This window comes from Setaria italica, chromosome VIII, assembly GCF_000263155.2.
Source record: "Setaria italica strain Yugu1 chromosome VIII, Setaria_italica_v2.0, whole genome shotgun sequence".
NCBI classification, from domain to species: Eukaryota; Viridiplantae; Streptophyta; class Magnoliopsida; order Poales; family Poaceae; genus Setaria; species Setaria italica.
The window spans coordinates 2999795-3018052 of NC_028457.1; the positions used below are offsets into that span (position 1 = coordinate 2999795).

The following is an 18258-nucleotide window of genomic DNA, read 5'->3' on the forward strand; positions in this document are numbered from 1 at the left end:
AATGACTTCGTCCAAAACTCTGCCGACACCTCACCACGCACACACCGTCGCCACTACATCATCACCAACGAGATGGCTGGCGACAACAACTCATCTTCACAAGGCAATTCTATAAGATATATCTCAGCCGTAGAGCCCCTCAATGGAGGAAATTATGGCTCATGGCGAGAGTCAGTTGAGATGGCGCTTGCACTGTCAAACATTGATGTAGCACTTACTGATCCTTATCCCATAGCTCATGTGGATCCCGTGAGGGCCGACAATGAAAGCGAAGATGATTTTAACGCTCGGGTGCGTGATCATGCACCAATTAGAATGAAGTACGACATTGATCGTGTAGAGTGGGACTAGTCGACTAGAAAGTGCTTTATGGTGATTAAGAGCACCATTATGGAGGCTATAAGGGGAGCAATCCCATAATGCACCACCGCTAGGGAGTACCTAAGAAAGGTGGAGAGTCAATTTACTGGCTCTTCAAAAGCTTACGCAAGCACTCTTATCAAGAGGCTTGTTACTCAAAAGTATACTGGTGGTGGTATAAGGGAGCATATATTAAGAATGAGCAACATGGCTTCCAAACTCAAGCCCATGGACATAGAGCTCAAGGATGAGTTTGTAGTCCATCTGATCTTTGCCTCCCTGCCCAAAGAGTTTGAGGCTTTCGCTGTTAATTACAACCAACAGCCAGAAAAGTGGAGCATTGAGAAGATGATTGCCATGTGCGTGCAAGAAGAGGACAGAATCAAGAGCTTATGTGGTGATTCTATCAACTACGTGAGGCAAAATAAGAAAAGGACCTTTCTAAGCCACAAGGGAAACCTCAGTGGAACAATGCGTCCTCTTCTATGGCAAAAGGAAGGCTCTGATGATTGATCACCATCAAAGATCAAACCATGAGGAGGTGGTGGACAAGGACACTTGCAAATGGTGCAAGAAGAAAGGACACTACCAGAAGGACTGTGTGGATTTCCTGAAGCATCCGTGTAAGAAAGGTGAGGACCTTATTACATTTGTAGATGAATCCTTGTATTTAAGTTATGCAAAATCTACTTGGTGGATTGATTCAGGTGCAACTGTTCATGTTACAAATTCATTACAGGGATTCCATACGAGGAGGACCCTGCAAAGAGGAGAAAGAAGCATTAAATAGCGAATGGAGTTGAAGCTGAAGTCGAAGCCATTGGAGAACTCCCATTAGAATCAGTCAATGGTTTTGTACTTCATCTTCGAGATGTTCTTTATGTACCCTCTTTGCGTAGAAACATAATAAGTGTATCACGCTTAGATAATGATGGCTTTGCTTGTCATTTTGGAGATGGACAATGTAAAATCAAGTTTAATAATAAGTGTGTTGGTCTTTCCTTCTAACAAGACGAGTTATATTTGTTATTACTTTGTGAGAACGTGAATGTTGTAAGTGCTGAGAATGAGAAAGTCTCATCGTATATGAATGTAAGAAATAAGCGGAAAAAAAATTGATGACGTATCTTCAAAATTATGGCACTGTCATTTAGGCCACATTTCAAGAGGAAGAATTGAACGATTAATTAAGAAATCAATTCTTCCACCTTTACAATTTTCAGATTTAGAGCAATGCATCGATTGCATTGAAGGAAAGTTCGTCAAGAAAATTAAGAAAGACGCCAAACGAAGCGCACGAATTTTAGAGATAATTCACACAGACATCTGTGGACCATTTCCTGTGACATCTTTGGATGGTTATGATTCATTTATAATATTCACAGATGATTATTCTCGTTATGGCTACATTTATCCAATTAAATAATGATCAGAAGCATTGGATAAATTTAAGATATTTAAGTCTAAAGTAGAAAATCAACATAGTTTAAAGATTAAAATAGTAAGATCTAACCGTGGGTGGGAGTACTACGGTCGACATACCCCATATGGCCAAGTTTCTAGACCTTTTGCAAGGTTTCTACAGGAAAATAGCATAGTTGCCCAATATTCTATACCGGGCGAGCCTTAGCAGAATGGAGTAGCTGAAAGACGAAATTGTACCTTAATGGATATGGTGAGAAGTAGGATAAGCTACTTCACTTTACTGATTAGTTTGTGGATGGAGGCTTTAAAAACCACTATTCACATTCTTAATCAAGTATCAAGTAAGTTGGTGTCTAAAACACCGTATGAGTTATGGACTGGACGAGAGCCCTCATTAAATTATTTACGTGTGTGGGGCTATCCAGTTGAGGCTAAGGTATTTAACCCTAATATTGGGAACTTAGATCCTAAGACAGTTAGTTGCCATTTCATTATCTACCTAGAGAAGTCAAAAGATTATCGTTTCTACTGTCCTGACAGATACACTAAGTTTGTAGAAACGAGACACGTTGTCTTTTTGAAGGATGAGATGATTAAGGGGAGCACGATACCCCAAGAAATCCAGATATCAAGACAATCCAGGTGTAGAATATTGGAAAATGGTAAAGAAGGCATTGCATTATGCGCAAGGCACAAAAGGCCTCATGCTAATGTACACAAGAACTGATTCCCTAGAGATACAAGGGTACTCAGATTCAAATTTTGCGGGAGATGTAGACGATAGAAATTCGACATTAGGTTATGTTTTCATTCTCGCAAATGGAGCCATATTGTGGAAAAGCTCCAAGCAAATTGTCCCTGCATCATTCACTATGTATGCAGAGTTTATAGCATGTTATGAGGCCTCGGGATAGGCAAATTGGCTAAAGAAATTTGTACCCAGGTTAAGAGTGGTAGACAGCATCCAAAGACCGCTCAAGATATACTGCGACAATGAGCCAACAGTATTCTATGCTCACAACAATAAGTTAAGTGGTGCTGCCAAATACATTGACATTAAGTTTTATGTTGTGAAAGAGAAAATCCAGAATCATACCATAAGTCTAGAGCATATAAGAATAAAAGAAATGCTCGCGGATCCGCTTACAAAAGGCTTACTGCCCAATGTGTTCAGAGAACACTTAGCCGGCATGGGTCTACGGAGAAAGCCTATGATCGCTGGATACTAAAGGCCTAGAACAAGAATCCGTTTCAAAGTGGAAATGTGTGTTGTAGCTGTCGAATTTGATAGTACGTAACTAACTATTATGACGAGACATGCTCTATATACTGATTTATGATGAAATGGGTGCTAAGTTAAGTTCAAGTCTGAGTTTAAATGAAAGATGAGATCAAGGGGGAGAATGTTAGTTTGATCTCCACCGGACTCGGCCCAACGGCTGAGTCACCGTGCTCCGCCATAACCACCTACATCCCTAGACGCAAGACCCGATTTATTGCACGCTGTAAGCGACGCGAAGCGCCACCACCGCGCTCGTCATCGCCGCTCGCCGTCAACGACCTCGTCCACAACTCCGCCAACACCTCACCACGCACACCGTCACCATTGCATCATTGCCAACGAGATGGCCGGCAACAGCAGCTCATCTTCACAAGGTAAAGTGAATCGCAGTTGATAAATTCCCTAGATTGGCACCTGGTTTTCAAGTATCAATATCTATCAACAATAGGTTTGAATGAAATATTCCCTTTACCTTGAAATCTGATTTGCGACCTAGTTCCTGCTGGAACCAAAATCTAGACCCTGTTTGAGAAGGTTTCTTTTCACAAAACAGTTTCTAGGAAATATTCCACTCCTTCAAATAAACTACTCCCTCCATTCCAAATTGTAGATATAGTGTATGTCTAAGTGCATAATAATATTTATGAACGTAGAAAAGTCAAAATGACCCATTTGGAACATGGAGGAGTAGAAACTAATGAAGCCAGTTTTTTTTTACTGGCTCCCGCAAACCAAGCCGGATTTGGTAGAGCAATTAGCTCTTTACCTTGAATAGTTTATTACCGGGCCCATTCATTGCGTGCTATCTGATGCAATAAAAACAAGGTATATTTGCTTACGTTTGATGCAATCCAGCTAGGGGAAAAGCAAACGGACATGATTGCACTCGTAAATTCTCATGTACAAAGCATATATTCCTTACTTGAAGTTAGAGTAACCACAGTCCATAGGCTGCATTCTGCAAGCCTGCAACAGAGTGATACACTGATATCCATGCATGTCGCACTAGTAGAGAACTGACTTTCGATCCACCCCCTTTTATCCCGGTTTAAAAGTGGCCCGGGACAAAAGGGGGTGCGCCGGGGTGCGGGAATTTGGAGGGGAGCATTAGTCCCGGTTGGTAATTGCAACCGGGACTAAAGGCCCCCCTTTAGTCCCGGTTGCAACGGCTAGCGGGGGGCCGTCGGTGGCGGGACCCTTTTATCCCGGTTGATCCAACCGGGATAAACCCTTTTATCCCGGTTGGATCCTCCAACCGGGACTAACTTTCCAACCGGGACAAAAGGTGTTTCCTTTTGTCTCGGTTGGAGTTTTTAACCGGGATTAAAACTCATCCCCCACTATATCCCGAGACAGAGACTTTCTTCTTCCTCCAGCCCGAGCAGTCCAGCACATTGATAGAGAGCTGAGCTTCACCTACTCTCCGGTGGTGCCCAAGCAAGGGAGGTGCTGCCCGAAGTTTTTTCCCTCATTTTCGTGGGAATTTCACTCGGGCAACACAAGTAATGCGAAGGTTTGCTACTTCATCCTCGTGTTATGCTTTGATTTATTCTTTGGAGATGGAAAGATTATTTGCTACAATGTGATGATGAAGTAGAAAAATGGAGAGGTATTTTGAGCTAGAATGTGAGGGAGATTGATGTGTCATATATAGTATGCATTATTGCAGTGGTTTAAATCCATATGCTACCTTGTCTAGACGGTTTATCTTATCAAATTCAATATGGTTTTTTAAATCCATATACTTGTTGAACTTGCATACCGTGTTCATTTCGGCGAGAATGTTCTCCGCCGAGCAGCAACGTATGTCAAGAAGGAGGTTCGATTCTACGAGAAAGAGTGGATACGGACATCGTGACCGTGTCCCCTTTTCCGTAGCATCTAACCTCTTTCATGACGAAGTGCGGTGCCGCCTAGCTGAGGACATCCTCGCGAAATGAACACGGTCTTCAAGTTCAACAACTTCTGTAGTGGTAAGGAAAGAATTTTTGTACATAGATGACTTCTGCTACTTGTTGAACTTGCATACCGTGTTCATCTCGCCGAGGATGTTCTCCGCCGAGCAGCAACGTATGTCAAGAAGGAGGTTCGATTCTACGAGAAAGAGTGGATACGGACATCGTGACCGAGAAAGAGTGGATACGGACATCGTGACCGTGTCCCCTTTTCCGTAGCATCTAACCTCTTTAATGACGAAGTGCGGTGCCGCCCTCTTCAAGTTGAACAACTTATGCAGTGTTTGGGACTTTAATTTAAATATGTGTATTTGGATCTTCATGTTGTTGTATTGTACCATGTTGTTTGGATCTTTAATCGATTTTCACGCGTAATCCATTGTCAAGTGTAATCCATTTTCGTGCGTAATACGATGCAGATGGACCGGCATTGGATGTATAATGCAGACAGGCGGAGAAAGGTGTTTATTGATGGCTTGCATTATTTTCTCGAAGTGGCAAAAGCGAACAAGCCAGAGAATGGGTTCGTATGTTGTCCATGCTTCCAATGCAATAACAGGAAGGAGTATTCAAAGGATTCCTGGGGGACTATTCACAGCCACTTGTTTAAATACGGTTTCATGCCTAACTATTTGGTTTGGACCAAGCACGGTGAACTAGGGGTTGTAATGGAAGATGGCGAGGAGGAGGAGGAAGATGACACCATTCCGGACTGGGTTGCAGGCCAAGCTTTTGCAGGTACTACAATGGGCGAGGCTGATGAAGATGAGTTTGCAGAAAATGACCCTACTGATGACCTTGGTCAGGTGATACGAGATGCATACAGAGATTGCGAAACTGAGAAGGAAGCAGCAAAGTTGCAGCGCATGATAGATGATCACCAAAAATTGTTGTACCCAGGTTGCCAGCAGGGCCATAAAAAACTAGGTACGACACTAGAATTTGTGCAATGGAAGGCAAAAAATGGTGTGTCCGTAAGGCATTTCAGGGGATGTTGAGAATTGTCAAGAAGATTCTCCCCGAGAATAATGAATTACCGTCCACAACATATGAAGCTAAACAGATTATTTGCCCTCTCGGATTGGATGTTCAGAAGATACACGCATGCCCTAATGATTGTATCCTTTATCGTGGTGATGAATACGAGGAATTGGATGCTTGTCCCATCTGCGAAGCCCTGCGGTATAAGATCAGGCGAGATGATCCTGGTGATGTCGAGGGGCAGTCTCCCAAGAAGAGAGTTCCCGCGAAGGTGATGTGGTATTTCCCTATAATACCACGCTTGAAGCGCTTGTTCAGGAACAAGGCGAATGCTAAGTTGATGCGATGGCACAAAGAAGACCGTAAGGAAGATGAGATGCTGAGACACCCCGCAGATGGGGCACAGTGGAGATCAATTGATAGAACATTCCCAGACTTTGAAAGTGAAGCAAGGAACATAAGGTTTGGTTTAAGCACTGATGGATTCAATCCATTCGGTGAGTTGAGTAGTGGTCATAGTACTTGGCCTGTGACCCTTTGTATGTTCAACCTTCCTCCTTGGCTGTGCATGAAGCGGAAGTTCATTATGATGCCGGCGCTTATCCAAGGCCCAAAACAACCCGGCAACGACATTGACGTGTACCTAAGGCCGTTGGTTGATGACCTTTTACAGCTCTGGAAGGAAGAAGGTGTACGTGTGTGGGATGAGGATAGACAAGAGATCTTTAATCTACGAGCACTGTTGTTCGTAACCATCAACGATTGGCCTGCATTGAGTAACCTTTCAGGACAGACAAATAAGGGATATCGGGCATGCACCCACTGTTTAGATGACACAGATAGCATGTACTTGAAGCACTGTAAGAAGGTCGTCTATATGGGTCATCGTCGATTTCTCCCTGCTCACCACCAGCTGAGAAAGAGCGGGATGCATTTCAAAGGGACGCCAGACCATCGTAAAAAACCTGCACACCGTAATGGAAAGCGTGTGTTCGAGATGATGAAGGATGTACATGTAGTCTTTGGAAAGGGACTTGGTAGCCAACCTGTTCCGAACGATGATAACGGACATGCACCCATGTGGAAGAAAAAGTCAATATTTTGGGAGCTACCTTATTGGGAAATCCTAGAGGTTCGCAACGCAATAGACGTGATGCACCTGACGAAGAATCTTTGCGTGAACGTGCTAGGCTTCATGGGTGTTTATGGAACCTCAAAAGATACATTGGAAGCACGACAGGACCTGAAAGCCATGGGGCAACGAGATGACCTACATCCGGAAAAGAGAGATAATGGACAGCACTACTTACGTCCTGTCAGTTACACTCTCAGCAAGGAGGAGAAGGATAGCATGTTTGAATGCTTGAATAGTATGAAGGTCCCGTCTGGGTACTCCTCGAATATAAAGGGAATAATAAATATGAAACAAAAGAAGTTTACAAATCTCAAGGCTCATGACTGCCACATGTTGATGACCCAGTTGCTTCCGGTTGCACTGAGGGGTGTTCTACCCGAAAATGTCCGGTTGCCGCTCGTAAAGCTATGCGCGTTTCTCAATGCGATTTCGCAGAAGGCAATCGATCCATCCAAGCTATCAAAGCTACAGAACGATGTGGTGCAATGTCTTGTCAGTTTTGAGTTGTTATTTCCACCATCCTTCTTCAATATTATGACGCACTTACTGGTTCACCTAGTAAAAGAGATTGGTATTCTCGGACCTGTATACCTGCACAATATGTGGCCTTTCGAGAGGTTCATGGCAGTCCTAAAAAACTATGTTCGTAATCGTGCTCGTCCAGAAGGAAGCATCGCCAGGGGATATGGAACAGAGGAGGTGATCGAGTTTTGTGTTGATTTTATTGATTCAATTGACTCGATTGGGGTTCCAACTTCACGCCACGAGGGGAGGCTCCGAGGAATGGGCACCCTTGGAAGGAAATCAAGTTTGAGCAATGATACTAATTTGTTCGACAAGGCACACTACACTGTTCTACAACAGTCATCCTTTGTGTCTCCGTATATCGAGCAGCACAGGCAGATGGTAGCTTCCAAAAACCCGACCAAATCCGATGCTTGGCTTACCCGTCATCACATGGAAACTTTTCCCTCCTGGTTGCGCCAACAAGTTATGGGTAACTCTGAGATTCACCCACAGCTTGCCTGGTTAGCCAGGGGACCTGCTACCACAATCGTCAAATTCCAAGGCTATGAGATAAATGGTTACACATTTTACACGAGAGCCCAGGACCAGAAAAGCACGAACCAGAATAGTGGTGTCCGCATAGATGCCATGGACAGAAATAATAGCAAGGAGTCGTATTATGGTTTCATACAGGAGATATGGGAACTCGAATACGGACCGCTGTACATCCCTCTATTTCTTTGCAATTGGGTGAAGCTAACTGCCGTCACCAAAGATCAGTACGGAATGACAATAGTAGATCTGAGCAAGACTGGATACAGTGATGACCCATTCGTACTTGCCAATGATGTGCATCAGGTGTTCTATGTGAAGGACATGTGCAGCAAACCCAAGAGGAATCCAGAAGAGACATGGGAGCCAAAGTGCCACATAGTTCTTCCAGGTAAAAGAAAAATCGTGGGAGTCGAGGATAAAACAGACCAATCAGATGATTATGATCAGTGTGATGGCATGCCTCCATTCGACGTTGAAGTTGATCCAAGCATCCTGCTGTCCAAAGAAGAGGCTCCGTACTTACGCCGCGATCATGATCAAGGAACTTTCATGAAGAAGAAATTTTACAACGTTGTATTGTAATGCGTTAAATGTGCATGACCTTTGTGTATTAATTGATACAATTTGTAATTTACCCTATGTATGATTTCATGTGTTATTAAATTTGTTAGGTGAAGATTTTTTAGATATACATGAACATTGTTAACCACATACTAACATGGATTTTTCTGCGCATTCAAATAATTTAATTGAATAATTTATTGATCACAGCAATGCAGTAAAATAAATATTTTACAGGCTACATGAGTTGGTATAGAAATAATGATTACTTCATACTTATTGTCAATTTACTCGTTAATTAAATATATTTTTGCATGTACAAAATCTAAGAAGGTTTTGTTTTTCATCCTGGAATGCAGTGAAAAGGTTAAATAAAATCCATTTCCAAAAAACAGGCGGGAGAAGAAAAATAGGAAAAAGGACCTTTTGTCCCGGGTGCTAACAGCAACCGGGACAAAAGGCCCCCCTTTTATCCCGGTTGCAAACGGCAACCGGGATAAAAGGGTACGTTTCGTCTCCCGCCCTGGGAGCGCACCCTTTTATCCCGGGTCCCGTCACCAACCGGGATAAAAGGGGGGGGCCTTTTATCCCGGTTGGTGACGGGACCCGGGACAAAAGGCCCTTTTGTCCCGGGTGCCATTACGAACCGGGATAAAAGGGGGGGTTAAAAGCACTGTACTCCCTTCTACCCCCCGCCAGTTCCACACTTAGCGAAATTTTCGCAAGTCCCGCGCTCTCCGCCCGTCCGCCTCCCTCGCCGGCCGCCGCCGTCGTCGTCCCCCATTGCGCCGTCGAAGTCCCGCATTGCGCCATCGTCGTCCCCCGGCCGGCCCTCCTCGATCCCCTCCTCGTCCGTCGACGGGCCCAGCCCCCGGCCCGGCCACCTCGTCGCCGGCTGCATCGCCCCTCGTCGCCGGCTCCATCCTCGTCGCCCCTCGTCGCCCCTCGTCGCCCCTCGCCGGCCGCCGTCGTCGTCTTCGCCTCGGCCGCCGTCGTCCCGCCGTCGTCGTCTTCGTCCTCGTCGCCGCCCCGGCCGCCGCTGTCCCGCACGCCGCCCGGCCGCCGCCGTCCTGCCGCCCCGGCCGCCGCCGTCCCGCCGCCCCGGCCGCCGCCGTCCCGCCGCCCCGGCCGCCGCCCCGCGCGCGAGACGTCTGCCGCGCCGGCCGGTGCGCCGGGAGAGCTGGGTTTTCTTTTAATTTTTAATTTTGTTTTTTTAGATGGAATTGTAATTTTGTTAAGTTAGATTTTTAGATTTCTAATTTTGTTAAGTTAGATTTTTAGATTTCTAGTTAGTTTGTTAAGTTAGATTTGTAGTTAGGTTGTTAACTACCGTCCCGCCGTCGTGATCGCCGCCGTCCCGCCGAGTAGCTACCGTGAGAGTCGCCTTGTAGCCGTCGTGATCGCCGCCGAGTAGCCGCCGTGATCGCCGCCGTCCTGCCGCCCATCACAACGTAGTAGCTTAGGCACCGCCCGTGGTTCCAGTTAGGCACCGCCCGTGGTTCCGGTGAACCGCCTCCGCCACCCTGACCGCCGCCGTCCCGCCTCCGCCGCCCTGACCGCCGCCGTCCCGCTTCGTAGAAATTCGTCAAAATTCGTAGAAATTCGTCAAAATTCGTAGAAATTCGTAGAAATTTGTAGAAATTCATAGAAAATCGTAGAAATTTGTAGAAATTCATAGAAATTCGTAGAAATTTGTATAAATTCATAGAAATTCATAGAAATTCATAGAAATTCATAGAAATTCATAGAAATTCGTAGAAATTCATAGAAATTCGTAGAAATTTGTATAAATTCATAGAAATTCATAGAAATTCATAGAAATTCGTAGAAATTTGTATAAATTCATAGAAATTCATAGAAATTCATAGAAATTCATAGAAATTCATAGAAATTTGTAGAAATTCATAGAAATTCATAGAAAATCATAGAAATTTGTAGAAATTCATAGAAATTTGTATAAATTCATAGAAATTTGTATAAAGATTCCGGACTTTGTACGATTCATGTTATTTTATGATTTCATTATATACATGTATGATTCCGGACTGTCATTATATACAAATTTGTATTAAGACGATTTCTATGACTGTCATGTATGATTCCATGTATGTTTGCAGCAATAGTTGAAATGGCAGACGATGAGACCGCAAGGTATATCATGGAGCAGATAATCGCTGGTGATGGTAGTGGCGACAACGTTCCACTATCATACACGGATGAAGAGGGCACCCAGGCGGACATGTTCCTCAACATGTCTGCCGATGTGAATGAAGAGCAACAGCCGCAGCAACAACTTGCCGTGGCGGAAGGTTCCGGCGAGGTATATACAACCATTCTTGTATTGTTTCACGCCACCGCTACTAGTACGTACTAATTAACGAATCTTAAACTGTTAGCCCTCCGGATCGACACAAGGGCAGAAGACCCGAGGTCGTACAAAGGTGATGGAAGGGAGGCTTGTCATCACCGAAGTTACAGATGAGGGCAGGCCGGTTGCTCCCGAGAAAGTCGCAAAGAAGTACGTTAGTCAAATCGGGGCAATCGTCCGGGACAACGTGCCTATCAGCATCAGAGAATGGAAGGGCAGAAGCGATAATCCGTACGCCCTTCCAGAGACAGAAAAGAATATGCTGTGGGAAGACGTGAAGAGGCATTTCACATTCCCCGAAGATTATAGGGAGAAGGATGTCAAAGCGTGGACACTTAAGAAGATGGCTACTCAATTCCAGACATTCAAGAAGATGCTGGACACCCACTACATCAAGAAGGGCAAAACTCCAGACTTCAACGCGTGGCCCAAGTTGAGGGACCACTGGGATGCATTTGTTGAATACAAGAGGAGTGAAGAAGGTGTGAAAAAGATCACGACCAACGTTGCAAATGCTAGTCAGAAGGGCTACCACCATCATTTGGGGCGAGGTGGGTATGGCTCAGCAATTCCCAAGTGGAGAAAGATGGAACAAGATCTGATCGAACGGGGAATCATACCTGCAACTATTGAATGGCCCGAACGATCAAAGAACTGGTACTACGCTCATGGAGGCTCCCTAAGCCAAGAGGATGGGACGCTGATTTTCAATGACACAATACGTGAGAAGGCCGAACATCTCATGAAGAACATTGAAGATTCCAAGGCTGGGAGGTTGAGGGTGGACCGAGAAAATGATGAGCTCACATTGGCCCTCGGTAATCCAGAGCACCCAGGACGTTGCCAGGGGTTCGGGGTGGTTCTGTGGAAGTTCGCTTTCCGAGGCGACAGCGCCTCTTACAGAAGCCGGAAGCGAAGAAAGGAACAGATGGAGGAGAGCTGGCGGCAGATGCTAGAACAACGAATGGTGGATGAAATCAATCGGCGGGTGGCCGACGCAGTTGCGGAGTTGGCACAATCTGGAGCAATGCCGAATCCTCACACCGCTAGCCCTTCTCAACGCCTCGGGAGCAGTTGTGCTTCTACAGGGGTCCCCGATGCGCAGACGCCCAGGTTACCCGTGGAGGAGCAACGGTTCCCCGTGGATGCCATCACGCAACGGACCTCATGTGAGCTGCATGCACCGGTCGGCAACCTCACTATTAAGGTATACTTATACATAATATTTATGCAATCTTGTCAATTGATCCAGGCCTCGAGATCGGAGTTCAACTTGTTTACTTCTGCTATATGTACAGGTAGCGTACGGGAGTGCGTTACCAACGCTGGCAGGGCAGAGCAGTCATGGCATGGACATTCCAACAGGCTACGCCAGCGTCTGCGTCGAGCAAATAGTAGATGCCCAGTATGAAGGTCTAGAGCTCGACTTCCCGGGAGGCGACGGGGAAAAGACATTGGCAGATGCGCTTCATGGGATCATTCTATGGAAGAAACGCTACATCATTATTTCCCGCACGGAGCCATCTCCTCAGACCTCAAGACCGCTCCCCGTAGATCCCGAGCAGCGACCTTCTCCTCATACCTCGAGACCGGCATCTCCTGCTCCAGGACCGTCGCTTCCATCTATATCAAGGTCTCCATCTCCACCACATCCTGGTGCTGGGAGCGACGACGACAATAACAACACCCCTCCCCGATCACCGTCGCCGGCACCAAGAGCGGCCCCCTCGAAGGAACCTGCAGCACCACTCAAGAAGTCACGAGCACCGCCTCCCAAGCAAAGACAGCCTCGAAAGAAGAAAACAAAGGTCGACCCTGAAGTGGCTCGCAAGGAACGCTTTGAGGCAATGTCTCATGCGGAACAGTGGGCAGAAATCCAACGAGAGGCCAGTGAGTGGTTCAAGAAACAAGCCGAATTAAAAAAGGCAAGGGAGATGGAGCCACCGCCAGTAAGTCGGCGGGATTTAAACTTTTTTATCAGGATGGAGGAAGGAGCCAAGAAAAGGATACCACTCTTGTCAAACTATGAACGGGCTCTAGTAAAGGCTGATGAAAAGGATAAAAGAAAAGGAAAATCATCCTCCAGCGGTTCAGTCCCCGACCTCAGCCATTTGTCAAAGAAAGATGCTCAACGGGTAAAAGCAATGCCCTTGGATCAACAAGCAAATATATTGAAGTTCATGGAAGAAACAGGTCTGGGACTTGATGAATGCATAGGGCAAGTCGAGACGCCAACTGCACCGCCCCCTGAGCCGAGATGGCCTTATGAGCTAGGCAAGCCTCTAGTGAAGCCGGCAATGGTATGGAAGCTGTCAACAAAGATGTACGAATTCCATCAATGGTACATGACGGCATCCGCCAAATCGAGGGAGATGATCGGCATGAAGGTAAAACCGATAGATTTTCACGGTGAAGGGGAGAAAGTGCTGTGGCTAGACTTCAAGGATATATACGAAGTGTACCATCATGATGCCCTGGACGTCTCTCTGATCAGCGCTTGGATTCTGTAAGTGTCCGTTTATTATCTCTACATGTAAATTTTGGCGTGCGTCACCGTACTAACTTCATCTTCCATTTCATGTAGGATGCTAATTCAGACATGCCGCCGAGAGGCGTACCTACATGTAGGCTTCATGGATCCATCTGTAGTTAACCAACAACAGATACAATTAGCGCCGGAAAAAACCTTTGCCGAAATATACAATTTCCTACACAAACAAACATTCAAGGATTTCATACTACTTCCATACAACTTCAAGTAAGTGTGTGTATACCGTCTACTTTCGATGTCTTTTTCCTTATCTCTACATGTTAGTTAGCTCTAATATGCATGAACATTTTACGCACGCAGCTTCCACTGGATCCTTATTATAATTGAGCCTGAAAGAAGCCACGTCACTGTCTTTGATTCGTTACGGAAAGATCCGGTGGACTACCAAGAATTGCAAGACATGCTAGGCTTGTAATAATTCTGGACCTTTATCTCTATGCAAAAATTTATTTCCTAAATTTTATCCCTGTTACACTATGTCATTCATTATTCTAATCCGCAGCGCATGGAAACAATTCATAAGGACACACAAAGGTCCATTCAAAGAAAATCTTACATGGAACACAGACTTCCCGGTACGTATGAAGTCTGCACATTTATTACATTGTATAACACGAATATTTCATAACTTATTTTTTTCCGCACTGAAGTGCTTAAGACAGGAACCCGGGAATAACCTATGTGGCTACTACATCTGTGAGCACATGCACAGTTTTTTGGGACCCAAGGGACCGAAGATGACGCCGCACAACTTTAAAGTACGTAAAATAAATATATTACTAGTTAATTATTTTCTAGCTCCTTATATGTATTTGTTCATGTAACATTGACAAATTTCCAAATTATAGATGTTAAATATTCAACAAGGACTCTTGAAGGAAGAAAGAGTAGCGGCAATATGTGAAGGTCTCATTGGATTCATAATGGACGAGGTGGTAAATCCAAGAGGAGAATTTTATTACGATGGACGACAATTAGACACTCCTCTCAGCAACACCACGACGGGAAGATCGTAGGAAGATACTTTGATTTATTTGTATATATGATCGATTTGTACTAATTAAGCTAGTTGAATTGTGTATATGAATTGTGTATAAGGATTGTGTATATATATAGTAGTTGTATAATTACAAATCCCATTCGTTTAAATACTAGTTGATTTAATTCATTCTAAAAAAATCTCAACTACAAGGTTAACAAATTAAAAGGGCCGCGGTACTACTATACGTATACGTGATGCATGCATGAAAAATTCAGGCGTCACCAGTGCCATGCAAGCGCAATTTAGTCCCGGTTGGAATTGAGCCGGGACTAAAGGGGGTCCTTTACTCCCGGTTAAAATACCCGGGACTAAAGACCCCCCCCTTTTGTCCCGGTTGGTTTATCCCGGATGGATATCCGAGAGATATGACCCTTACCAACCGGGACTAATGCTCAGTTTTCTACCAGTGTCGTGTCCACCAGCACGCGCCATTTGGAAACATGGCGGCTTCTATAACCTCAGCTGAGCGATCTAGCAGCCTGAATAATGCCGTGGAGATCGAATTCGTTCCACCTACACCCATGAACCCCGAGCTTCTCGTGGCGGCATGCCACGGCTGCCACACGAAGCTGACGAGCCTCCTCAACAGCGAAGATCAAGACACAGCCATCGTCGTCGAAATCGACCGGGGCACCAGCACCGCCGCGGCGAGCTCTCCAGCATCGTCGTCGCCGTCGTTGCTCCTGCAAGGCGTCACCTCGGACGGCGACTCCGCGCTCCACGTGGTGGCCGCCGCCGGGGACGGCGACGGGTACCTGAGGAGCGCCGAGGTGATCCACGGCAAGGCCAGGCACCTCCTGGAAGCACGCAACAAGGGGTGGAAGACGCCCTTGCATTGCGCCGCCAGGGCGGGCAACGTCGAGATGCTCACCCTTCTCATCCGCTTGGCCGGAGAAGAGAGGGTGAGGGCGCTCCTGAGGACGGAGAACGGGGTCGGGGAGACGGCCCTTCACGAGGCGATCCGCGCCGGCGACGTGCGGGCGGTGGACGTGCTGATGACGGCGGACCCGTGTCTGGCCAGGGTCCCCGACGGCGGCGCCGGCTCCTCGCCGCTGTACCTAGCCGTCGCGCTGCGCCGGTATGCCATTGCACGGGACTTGCACAAGAGGGACAGCCAGCTGTCCTGCTCCGGACCGGGTGGACAAAATGCCTTGCATGCCGCGGTTCTTCGAAGCGAAGGTACATGCACAATACTAATTACTCACATTTCCCTAAAGAAGTCGTGTTCTTTAAATTTTGTTTTGTACTCCCTCCATCTATTTTTACAGTATAGTATGACTTGACACGATATTCCAAATAACACTTTCATTATTAATTTATTTTATTTATTCCCAGAAATTTAGTTCACTAGGTTATATTATTTATGGTTATAAACTTATAATCATGGTAAAGTATAAAAATAATTTTTAGTTAAATTATTGGTTAAAGATTGCAAAGTTTGAATCTTGACATGCGTAGGCACCTTATAAATAAAAACGGAGGGAGTAGATATAAGGCAATTTTAAATTGGTCCGAGAGGGAATGAGAGAAGATTTAGGAAAAACGTGGAAGTGGGCCTTAGTTTGGCCTCATGAATCTTTGATCAAGCTGTTTTATAAGTGGCAAAGGTAGATGTGCTCTTTTAATTATGTGCTTTAAATTTATAATCTTTGCTGACAGAATATAAACCCATCCTCTATATCTATTTTTTAATGTAGTCAAACGTAGATCCATCCCATTACAATCTTTTAATTTTATAAATCAATTAATAAATTAGTGGATTCAACAAATGTAGATCCATCCCATTTTTTATTTTATAATGAAGTAAAAGATTAGTGGGTTAATTTTCAAATTCGAGACTCAAATATGGGGCTGATCTAGTTTTCTATAGAAAATTTGAAATGGTGAATTGAAAAGGACTTGCGCCGAGATGTCAATATTAATCGTAGAGCTAATCCATAAACGAGTTCTTCCAAGTTTCAACCAAATAAGAATTAATCTGTAATGCAGAATGACAAGGTTGAAAAGACTTAAAGGTTTTGTCCTATGTTGTGGTCATGTTGTTCATTGGTGAGTCAGTCAAAACACAACTAGAACCGGTAGGTGTACAACAGACTGAAATTGTAATCCCTGGAGTTCCGATCCGAAAGCAATATGAACATCCTTCGCCTAGATATAGGGGAGAGGAATCCTTATCTCACTATTTTTCTATTGTCGTCTAAATAATAACACTAATAAGACTCCGTTGGACAACCTTTCAGAGATGACAAAATTGCTTCTGGAATGGAACAAGCAACTCACTAAACAGCAAGATGAACATGGAAACACGCCGCTGCACTTTGCGTTGTCACTAGAAAGTGTGACACGTGGAATGCTTCCCCTCTATGCAGTGCCAGTTAAAAAGGGAAAAGCTATTGCAACACTTCTGAACATATCTGAACAACCATTGGAACTTACCAGGCAATTACTGGAAGCAGATGCATATTCAGCATTTCAACCGGACAGAGAAGGGTCGTTTCCAATACATATTGCAGCCTCGGCAGGTAGACTTTCAGCAGTCAAAGTTTTGGTCACAATGTTTCCTGGATGTGCCGGATTGTGTGACTCTGATGGAAGAACTTTTGTTCATGTTGCCGTCAAGAAGAAGAGATATAGTATAGTTGCATATGCATGCCAAACGCCGGCATTGTCAACAATTTTGAACAAGCATGACATTGAGGGGAACACTGCTCTACATCTAGCTGTAGAGGTTGGGGATTGGATGATTTTCGCTCGCCTGTTTGTCAATAACAAGGTGGACTTCAACTTACCAAACAACAAGAAACATACCCCGCTAGAATTTTCTATTAACACTATTCCCACAGGACTGTACTGTCTCCTGGTAATATAGTTAAGTGGAAAATAAAATTTCTCACATGTTTCATAAACTTTGAACAAAATTCAAGCAAACTAATATTTCTATATATCCTCTCTGCAGAATTCACGAATTTTGATACAGGAAACACTAATAGCTGCCAACGCTACTCGTGGCATTTCTCGACGGGATGCTGATATGGAAGAGTATAGTCCTCAATCTGAAGCAGAGAATGAGGAAAAGGGCTCTGCAATAGTGTCAAATTCAACACAATTCCTTAGCGTTGGCTTAGTATTAATTACAACGATGGCATTTGGTGCTACTTTCGCGTTACCTGGGGGCTACATAGCTGATGACCACACTAACGGAGGAACGCCAACTCTAGCTCGAGTAAAACAATTTCAAGGTTTCATGATGGCAAACACATTAGCCTTTTTCTGCTCATCGTTAGCTGTCCTAAGCCTTGTGTTCGCTGGAACACCTACAGTTGAGTTGCCGATGCGCTACATGCACTATAATATATCCATATGGCTATCTTTGAATGCAGTAGGATCCTTAGCCATAGCCTTTGCAATAGCTGTATACATCATGATTACTCCAGTTGCTGCTAAAACCTCTCTTGCAGTCATTGTGGTGATTCTTTCTATAGGAATTCTCCATTCTCCCTCAATAACTGAAAAATTTACTGTGCTTTTGTTAGTTC

At 44.9% G+C, this 18258-nt stretch overlaps 1 protein-coding gene and 1 pseudogene across 1 annotated transcript; both read left to right on the forward strand.

The window, feature by feature from the left end:
- The first annotated feature begins 5441 nt into the window (after positions 1-5441).
- On the forward strand, positions 5442-7282 carry LOC111258202 (annotated as a pseudogene).
- Positions 7283-15162: 7880 nt separating this feature from the next.
- On the forward strand, positions 15163-17591 carry LOC111258236 (serine/threonine-protein phosphatase 6 regulatory ankyrin repeat subunit C-like). Its single transcript, XM_022829189.1, has 2 exons — positions 15163-15901; positions 16963-17591. Exons 1-2 carry the CDS (start codon positions 15163-15165, stop codon positions 17589-17591), a joined length of 1368 nt encoding a protein of 455 aa, XP_022684924.1.
- Positions 17592-18258: the final 667 nt, after the last annotated feature.

Bases quoted from the DNA above. Each gene is read 5' to 3' on its own strand.
- LOC111258236 (XM_022829189.1), top strand. From the start codon at position 15,163: ATGGCGGCTTCTATAACCTCAGCTGAGCGATCTAGCAGCCTGAATAAT. The intron at 15,902-16,962 runs GTACATGCACAA...ACAACCTTTCAG, and splicing joins CGCGGTTCTTCGAAGCGAAG to AGATGACAAAATTGCTTCTG.